The sequence below is a fragment of the Meles meles genome, chromosome 14 (genome assembly GCF_922984935.1).
Source record: "Meles meles chromosome 14, mMelMel3.1 paternal haplotype, whole genome shotgun sequence".
Lineage (NCBI taxonomy): Eukaryota > Metazoa > Chordata > Mammalia > Carnivora > Mustelidae > Meles > Meles meles.
In genome coordinates, this window is record NC_060079.1 from 84,434,916 (window position 1) to 84,444,480 (window position 9,565).

Here is a 9,565-nt window from a genome sequence, read left to right on the forward strand (position 1 = left end):
GCAGTGTGCGACCCTCCGACCAGTTGTCACAGGCTGTCAGTCCTCTGTCACGTGACGTAATGGCATCTAAGGCTTCCGTCTTTGTGACTTCACCTGGTTAAAGATAGTAAATGTGATTCTTAAGTTCTCAGAGCAGCTCTGCAGAGTTGGCTGGCTCCGTTCTGCTCCGAGCCCCGGGCCTCCCCTCGTGCGGGACGGGGCAGCACCTGCCGTCTGACCCCTGTTCTTACGCTGCAGTTGGCCCTTGTTTCTCTTGCTGCTTGAAGCTGGGGGCGCCTCCCGTCAGCAGGCTGAAGCCACAAGGTGTGGAAACAGCTGGAGAGATGCGCGAAGCCGGCGAACTTCTCGTCCTGTCGCGTCCTCACGTGGATGAGGTGATGAGACGCCGTGTTCCCAGCCGGCGGTGACAGAGACGGTGCTGCCCGATCCGATCTGACGAACCCAGAGCAGGTGGCGGGGGCATTTAGGAGTTGGCTGAAGTTGACCCCTGACCTCTCCATGGCGAAAATTCACTGAATCCGTTCTTTTCCACACATCACATTTGAGTTTTTTATGAATCCCTTTCTGTTTTTCTGGGGAAAACAGCACATGAACTAACTCTGCTGATGAAAACGGAGGTGACGTTGGGTGTCTTGGAAGCGACCTTCAGAATTCTTATCTCGGCTGGGACCGCTGAGCTTTCCCTTATCTGTCTCAATCCCGGTTTCCTTCCTGAGCGCTGTTTTCCCGTGTGGCCCAGAAGCCCCAGAAGGGCCCAGAAGAAGGCGTGCCCGCGGTCCCTTGCAGAGCCGTGGCCCCTGGAGCAGGCGACCCCCCAGGAGGCCGACTCGGCATAGTGAGGTCTTAGAAGGCGCGTCCCTCTCAGCCATGTCTTGAAGGATGTCGCCCCTGTCTGAAGAGTGATTCCCCTTGTGGATGGGTGACTGTGACGGGGTGGGGGGCTGCCCCTGAGTGAGTGGTACAGCAGAGGGACACCTCCCACTCCCTGGCAGTGACGGGGGTGAGTGAGCGAGCAGCCGTGCCTGCCGTGGCCTGTGACGGGATCCCAAGCGCTCCGGCTGATGGTAGTCCTGAAGCTGCTGGCGCGCCGGGGGGCCCTTCCTTCCCAGGGACGGAAATGTATGGACATGCCATGGGACACAGAACCGGACTCGCTTGCCTGGAGTTTCATCTTCCCTTGTTTGGATGAGAGGAGGAGGTGGTCCACATCCTGCCATTACGTTTCATGGTGCACTTTGTGGCGGGGACGGACCAGGTCTTGGAGATGTCCAGATGGCAGCCGGGAGAGTCGAGGCCAAGGCCCCGTGGCCAGCAAACTCTGGCCCTCTGCCCTGTGGCGTGCGGCCTGGGAGACGGAGCCCTGTGTCTGTCAAGCTTTGATGGTCACTGTTAATCGTGTTCAGAGGAGAGTAAGCGGACACAGACATGCTGGTGAAAGTATTAACCCCGTCTCTAAGAAAGTCGGTGTCCTGAATGCATGGTGTGAGGGGGCACGGCCGGGTTAGAGTTTGGCAGACTTCGTGGAAGGCAAACCAAAGGTAAACCAGGAGGCAGGCGAGTCGTTCCAGCGTGTCTGTACCCGCTAGCAGCTCTCACACAGCAAGTGCTTGTGTTTAACGGGGAGTGTCTGTCACGGTACCACCTGTAGGCGTTCTTCTGTGGCAGAGTCGCCCCTCAAATTCGCATCGGATACTTTTCAAAAATACAAGTTGTGCTGGAGAGCTTTCAAGAGAGCACTACCTCAGATTTTCTTAACTGTGTCCTTAAAGATTTGAGTCTGCTTTCTTACCTGTGAGATGTTTGGGTTTCCCAGTTTCTCAGGTACCCACTCCCCCCACGTTCGCTTCCTGAGACCAGGCCCGGTGACATCGTCCGCCATTCACCGCCTTCTGGTGGGAGACGTGTGCGCGTTCCAGGGGATGTCAGAGGAGGCTTTCATGAAAGAAATAATAAATCCGTCTTTCTAAGCCACGTGTCTCCGTCTTCGTTTTTACCGGTCGCTCTAGAGTTGAACGTTTCGCCGGCGGTTCGCACTGATGAGCGCTCGGCGTGCCCCTGCCTGACCGTCTTCCTAAACTGCCTCAACTTCTGATTTGGATGTTCCCCCCCAACTTTTTTGGTATTTATTCCAAAACATCCAGGGCGCTGGGGGTCAGGACCTTGCTACCTGTGGAAGATTTCAGGATTTAAAAGCTCCATGATCCTGACTCAGGAACCGAAGCTTAATAAATCACCAAAAGGCCAGTGCTTCCTTCCGTCTAGATGCTTTAGGCGTGAGGAGGACTGAGTTCGCTAGGCAGAAGTGGGGGAAATGGGTAAAAAGCTGCCCTTCCATGCTTATCTAGAGAGTTCTGTATCACGCGATCCCCGGGATTTGATAGAACGTTTAAGTCGCATTGTCGAGTCAGGTTTCCGGTTCTGCCACGGTGCTCACCTGTGGGTTTGTTTGTGTTTTGTTCTAATGACGTAGGTTCACGCAAAGAGTCTGCTCCCCAAGTTTTGCTTCCAGAGGAGGAGAAAATGATAGTTGAAGAAACCAAGAGTAACGGTCAGACGGTGATCGAGGAGAAGTAAGCAACCCCCCAGTGTTTCAGGGCGGGCATGTGGGCACCGGAGGGGCGGACTGGGCGCTAGGCTTCCCCGGGACCAGCTCCGCGTGAGGCGCGGCTCCGATATCGGGCAGGGAGTGGGTGTGCCTCCTGGGGGCGCCCCTCCCTGCGCCGTCCTCACTCCTGTCCTGGTTCAGGTGTTGGTCCCGTTTGTTTCAGGAGCCTCGTTGACACGGTCTACGCGCTCAGGGATGAAGTCCAGGAGTTGAGACAGGTGAGTCCGAACCAGCTCCTGCACCTGTCACGGGGCTCGAGGACAACGCCGCAGGAAAGCAAGGCTGTCTGTCCCTGCGCGCGGGGGGTCGGGGGTGTCCTTGGACATCCTCTCTCTGCACTGCAGGGCCAGTTTGGTCCCTGGTGAACGGGACAGATCAGAAGATGAAGTCTTAAAGGGACCTGCTCAGACTTTGTGCCGTGCTGTTGATATCCTCGTTTAAAACCTCTAAAACCGGGTGCCTGCGGGCTCAGTGGGTTAAGCCTCGGTTGGCGGCTCAGGTCCTGGTCTCGGGTCCTGGGGTTGAGCCCCGCGTTGGGAGGAGATGCATTAAGCCTGCTTCCCCCCCTCCCCGCCTTCCTCTCTGCCTACTTGTGATCTCTCTCTCTCTGTCTCTGTGTCAAATAAATTTTCTTAAAAAAAGATTATTTACTTGACAGAGAGGGAGAGAGAGAGAGATCACAAGTAGGCAGAGAGGCAGGCAGGGAGAGGGAAGCAGGCTCCCTGCCGAGCAGAGAGCTGGATGTGGGGCTCGATCCCAGGACCCTGAGACCATGACCTGAGCCGAAGGCAGAGGCTTAACCCACTGAGCCACCCAGGCGCCCCACATAAATAAATAAAAAACAACACCTAAAAATCCTGCTGGGATTCCCCAGCACCTGCTGGCGGAATGCGTGGTTCTTGTTCTTAAGTCAGGTGACCTTGGCTAAGTGACCGAGTATATTTTGCATATTTTGGGTAAAGTACATCGCCCGCCGGTTTGTGTCTCCGAGGGGTGCGTGGTGAGCCCCTGCACGCGAGGTGGGGGGGTTGGGGTGTGGCGCTGTCTGGGTCTGGATGTGCACTCAGCTGACCTGGCTGCGGCCCCACGGCTTCCGCCGTTTCTCCTACGAGTTTGAAGGGACTGTGAACAGTGGGTACGTGTTTGCGCGCCTCGGGGTGATGGGGTCAGTGTGCATGAAGGCAGGCTCTGCCCCTTTGCTGGCGCCCCCTTCCAGCTGCTGCTCCGTGTTTCTCCAGGAAGGCTGTGAGGCCTTCGCAGATGTGGGAAGATGCCCGCTGTCCCTCTTGTAACCATCCGCCGTCCTTCCGTGTGTGACGCCCACGCGCCGGAGTGAGGGCTGCGCTGCCCTCTCTGATGGGTTCTGCTCGTAGGAGCGTCTCTGCGAGTGTGGCGGGTTCCAGCCTGGGATTCCTCCTGGGAGACAGGTCCTCCTCTGTGCCCACTCAGTCCCCTGTGGTCTGCTTCGTTGGCAGGATAACAAAAAGATGAAGAAGTCTCTCGAAGAGGAGCAGAGAGCCCGCAAAGACCTGGAGAAGCTGGTGAGGAAAGTTCTCAAGAACATGAACGACCCCGCCTGGGACGAGACCAACCTCTGAGGAGCATCGTCGCTTCTTCTGCCAAGACCAGCAGGGAGCCCTAGCCCGGAGCCCCACAGCCCTCGCCAGGGGACCTTCAGGGCTACGGGGCAGGGCCGGACAAAAGTCATCTTTCTGGGCATAGAAAAGACAGAGTTTATCCCACAAATAGACATGGTCACACCGTTCTGAAGAATCCAGACGCGAGGTTTAGACCCTGAGGGCTGAATTGCCATCAATTTTACTGTTAACATCTCAATTACCTCATTTTGCAGTAAGTGCGGTGACTACAAATCCTGGTGTTTCAGGCTTTTATTGATCTGATGAATAATCGTACATACACGTTTCTTACAAACCCTCCATTTTGAGTGCAGACCTGTGGCTGGTGTGTCCCGGCTCACCCGTGCTAGAGCTCCTGCCCCAACCTTCCTGGTCCTACCGGCAGCAAGTCACGCTCGCGTACTCACGGCGAGCAGCGGGGCGAGGGTGCCTGGGACGCCTTGCCGTACACCTGGTTGTCTCTCCAGCGTGGCCCGTGTGCTCAGAAAGGACCTCGCTTTGGTGTGCCCAGGCGGTCTTGTTTGTGCCCGCACAGACACCTAATACCCCCGAGGGTCCTCTGCTGATGCAGTGTTGCTGCCGCGGGCGCGCTCAGTGCGGGAGACTCTGGCTTCTGCCACCGACCCCGGCGAGGCCCCTGCGTACCACCATGTCCTGCCGCTGGCATCCGCACTGGTCTGCTGTGGGAGGGCCGCAGCTCGTCGGCCCGCGTTCTCTGCGCTGGGGGAGAACAGACTTGTCCGTGGAGGCTGGTTTAATAAGGGGACGGAATGCACCGTTTGTCTCCCCGCCCCGCGAGCGCGAGCTCCGCTAGAACCTGTAAATAAACTGTATTATTTATCGCGCGTCGCTGGGGCCGAGGAAGGTGCGCTAGGGATCCCGGGAGGAGACCTGGCGAGTGCCAGGTGGGAGTCCTCGTCAGGCCTCTGTAAGCCCCGACCTGTTTACCGTGAGTGTGCAACAAGCCTTCCGTGCTCACTGGGAGAAAAGTTTTCCTCCAGTGAGAATAAAGCAATATGAATTCTGCCTAAAGTACTGCGTGTAAGTGCGGGTCCATGACGCCCACACCTAAACCACAGTGGGGACAGGGAGGAAGCCTGGCAGAGCCCAGCGCCGCTGACCTCTCTGGGCTGGGGACGCGGGAGCCTGAGAGCCCCTGGGCAGGAACCGCAAGCATGGTGTCAGCCTGCTCGGCTTCGTGGGCAGGACACTGCGTCCCCGGGGCTGTGCTGTCTGCTCTCCCCTGCTGGAGAGGTCGGCTTCCAGCGGAGGGAACCTGTTCTCTAGAACGAGTGTTCTGTCTTTAAAAACAAACAGCAGCGCTACAGACTTCAGACGCAGCCATGTGGCACCCGGTGGGCGACCTTGTGACTGCATTGGGGTCCCCTGATGCCTTGGACCTGGGCGGCTCCGTGACCCTGCCTTTCTGCTTGCTGGTGTTCTTGCGCAGTCGGGGCTGAGCACGCGGCCTGCCCCTCCGCTGCGGTCGGGCGGTTGCCGGAGCTGGGCCTCCTGGCTGCCTGCCCAGCAGGTGTGCGCGTGCCCAGCACCGACCCGCCCTGGTGTGGCCTTTGTGGTAGAATTCCCAGCTTCTGCACTCGGCACGTTGTTCCCTGGCGCTAGGACTAGCAGAGAGCGCCTGTTTCACGGTGGTTTTGGTGATGCGGAAGACCTTGCCGTAGAAAACCGTGTGGAGGGTGCTGAGGTCTGTGGTCCTGAACTCAGGACGACCTTCACCCCGACCTCTCCACCTCTCTGGGATGGACCCTGTTGCTAGCCACCTCCCAGGATGGGTCTCCTAAACCCGCCTTAGCTTGACTGAAGCGCCGAGTGGGCACGCGCATGCTTCTCCCTCAACCCGCTCGGATGGGATCGTAGGGGTGCTGGTGCGGCACTCCCCTCCCCTGCAGATCGAGTAGCGCAGTAGGCCTTTTCGGGCCCTGCCCCCTCGTAAGCCTCTCCTGTTGCTCTGACCTTCCCGGGGTGGGGGTGGTGCATCGGCGGTGGTGGGTGGAGGGCCCTGTTTACCCCAACGGCGAGGGGGTCACACGCTTGTGTTTCTCTACCACGTTGAGATGAGGTGGGGGAGCGTCCTTCGGGCTTCTGGTGTGTGCCTCGTGTGCGCCAGGCCCTGGGACGGGGGCGCCTCGGGACTGGTCTGTGCCCGCCGTTGCCCCCACTCTGGGGCCCTGGGACCCACGGCATCCCTGTTGACAGTCGTGGCGCCCCGTCACGTAAAGGCCTGACTATCCAGGCCTTGACTGCTTGTGCTCTGTCGCTGGGATCATTAAACTGACTTTCCTCACGTGACGTCCCTTTACGTCCTGTGATGTGGAGATTTGTGCACGTTTCCTCCACGCTTTCTCTGACTTACTCTGGAAGAGTTTCGGCGTAAATTTTTGAGGTCGGAGAAAAGCACGTTTGGCTTTAAAATCTAGGGCTTAGGACTATCTGAAGATACATCCAATTAGGAAAAGGAAGGTTGTAGGGAAAGACGGGGAAGGGACGGCTGGCGCCATGAGGCGCAGCCCCTCGCCGTCTGTAGAACAAGGACTTTGATCCCAGAGGACGTGTGGTGGCCCGCCGGGGCCGACAGAAGGCGTCTTTCAGGATTCTGGGGTGTGCTTCAGGGACACGCGGGACACCGGCAAGTTGATCACGTGCTAGAGCGCGGGCCTTACCTGTCCCTCCTGGCACAGCTTCCCAGCCGCCGCCCTGTCCAAGCTGGAACCCACGTGCGCCTTCTCTCCCAGAGCACCGGCCCTTCAGGGAGGCGCCGAGCAGTGCGCCTCCCAGTCCCTGGGGTCTAGGAAAACTTTGTCAGGTGACTTGGCAACTGCTCTTTTGTCCTCTTTCCCCGAGATCTTGGGGGGACCGGTGGTGGCACATGGGTCCTGCGGAGCGTGCGGTCATGCTCCGTGCCGGTGCTCCGCCTGGTGGCTTGTTTCTGCCAGTGCCCCGGCCCTCCGGAGGGCGGGCCATCCCCGCGGCCATGCCCCTGGCTTGCCGTGGCCCAGAGCGGTGGCCGAGAGCCTGGCCATGAGCTGGGGACACGGGGTGGCAGGCTGTCCCTGGAACGGGGCTGCGGCCCAGAGTGCCCGTGTGCCCGGCTTTGCACACAGCCGTGCCCGACACCCGGCCACCGGGAAGCCCAGTGCAGCTGGTGGCCGGAGTTGGATTTCCGTCACTTCCAGCTGGAATGGGTCGTGTGGAAGTCCCTTGTGGGGATCTGCGTTATGATGGAGTGTGAGCCCCATCGGGCCTGTGCCGCTCAGTTGTTTACCTCGCGGGGGGACGTTTGTATTTTTTGTGCTAGTTTCCACAGTAGCACCTGCGCGTCGGGGAGGCGCACAGAGATGCGAGGGGAGGAGTGTGTGTCCCTCTCCCGATAGCCTCTCCTGCTTCCACGAGGGCAACGACCAGTCAAGCAAGTGCAGACACGGGTGTGGTTTTATTCCCCACAAAGGAGAGCGCACGGATCGTGTTTTTCTGCCCTTTTCTTAAAGCCCCTTGGGACGGAATGGGCCTCCGTTCCCCATCGTAGCAAGTCTGCGGGGGATCGAAGACCTGGGTGGGAAGAAGGGAGCTTGAAAGGGGCAGACCACGGTCTCCACCTACCTCAGTGTGTGCCCCCTCGTCTGGGGGCGGCGCGAACGCCCCAGCGACGGGAGGTGCTGGGGAAGAGCAGTGTCCTGCGCGCAAGCCGGCGAGGGCTGCCGCCACAGCGTTCCTTTCTGGGAACATCGTGTCTTTTAATTCTGATAAAATCTGCCAGATTCCTAGAAGTCGTTTTAGAAATGACTTTCTTGATGATCTTATGCTTCTGGTTTTTCAAAAAAAAAAAAGGCAGTTGAGGGAAGCCCTGGTTTCCTTTTGTAAACACGGCAAATCCCACCCTCTGGCTTCTGCGCGCGGTTTTACGAAGCTGCTGCCGCTCTGCGGCTCCCCCTTGGGCCACCGACTGTTTCTTTGCTCTGGGCAGATGGGCCTCTCGGGAGACTCGTCCGCTCCCTCCCCCGCTTCTGCCCTCGCTCCCTGCCTGTGCCCACAAGGGAGGCTCCACGTGTCTGGGCCACTCTGCCCCCTCCGTGGCCCTGGCTGCCCCCCTGTCCTCGGAGAGACTCCCAGAGGGCCCCGGGCCCACGCTGCCGGGCTGACGTGGCTCCAGCCCTTCCCCGCCCCGCCCGCAGCACTGCCCGTGAGGACGGTGGGGTGAGGGCCCCCGGCCCAGGCTGGCGGAATCCCGGTTCGGCTTTACTGAAGGGTTAGGAGTTGGAATTCTCAGCAGTTGTCATGGGTCCTGGTGTCACTCTTGCTGTTCGAGCGGAGCCGTGACAGTACCTCTGTTTCCCCCCAGGAAGGCCTCACCGTTGACGGCAGCAGACGTGTCTCAGCTGAAACGCAGTGAGATCAGTGGGGTTGTTTGTCCTCACGGGGGAACGGTACTCGGGGCTGGCACATGGGCTCCGGCCGTGCTGGCTTGGCCGAGCCACGCGCTGCCCGGCTGCAGTGCGGCCCCGGCCCGGCGGGGGAAGCGAGGCGAGGGTCCAGCCGCCAAAGGAGCCGGGCGCCAACACCGCTGCTCCGTGGAGGGCCGGACACGGAACACCGCACGGCCCGCGCTCGCAGCGATTCGCGGGCTGAGTGCGGCAGGCCTCGCAGGCAGGGGGCCACGTGCGGGTGACGGGGGCCAGGGACGAGTCACTGCGCGCGGCTGCGGCAGACGTTCTGTGGTGGGTCGTGATGGTCGCAGACTCCGCGGGGGCCCTGAAACCACCAACGGGGCACTTTGTGTGGCGAAGCGTCTGGCCCGTGAGTCGCAGGCCGAGGGTACCAGGCTCGCGTGTGGGGCTGTCCGAAGCCCTCTGACGCGGGCGCGACCACGGAGCGGGCACCGGCGACACATGGGGCGGTGGGTCGTCACCCTCGTGTTCCAGACGAGATCGTGGCCCCAGGAGGCCAGGTCCTGTGGCTGATGATGAGGGGGACCAAAGCCTGCTTACTTGTGGCGTGAGCCGTGGGAGGGACTGGCACTGCCGAATCGGCAGGCTCACCACCGGACCCCAGGGTTTCCAGGCTGTTATGACTGGGGGCCCGGCTCCCACCCCCGCACCCCCGTGGGCTGCCCTGGCTGTGTGTGTGCCCCCCTCCCCCGCACCCTCTGCTCCACTCTGGCCTGGTTGTCCCGGTTTGCCGTCCCCCGCATCTCCCTGGGCTCTTGACACTTCTGGGCCCCTGCCCTTGGGGTCACAGTGACAGGTTTCAGCACAAGGCTACCCTGACTCCCGCCCCACCGGCTGCCGCTCCCTGCCCTGGGTGCTCA

At 60.2% G+C, this 9,565-nt stretch overlaps 1 protein-coding gene across 6 annotated transcripts in view; it reads left to right on the forward strand.

Moving 5' to 3' along the window:
* Nucleotides 1-5,274, forward strand: part of ARHGEF7 (Rho guanine nucleotide exchange factor 7) — a 122,229-nt gene extending 116,955 nt beyond the window's left edge. For all 6 annotated transcript variants that reach the window (XM_045978327.1, XM_045978324.1, XM_045978329.1 and 3 more), the window contains 3 exons: nt 2,471-2,570; nt 2,769-2,823; nt 4,081-5,274. In XM_045978327.1, coding sequence (XP_045834283.1) covers nt 2,471-2,570; nt 2,769-2,823; nt 4,081-4,203 — 278 coding nt within the window. In that variant the 3' untranslated portion in view covers nt 4,204-5,274. The remainder of the gene's footprint in view (nt 1-2,470; nt 2,571-2,768; nt 2,824-4,080) is intronic.
* Nucleotides 5,275-9,565: the final 4,291 nt, after the last annotated feature.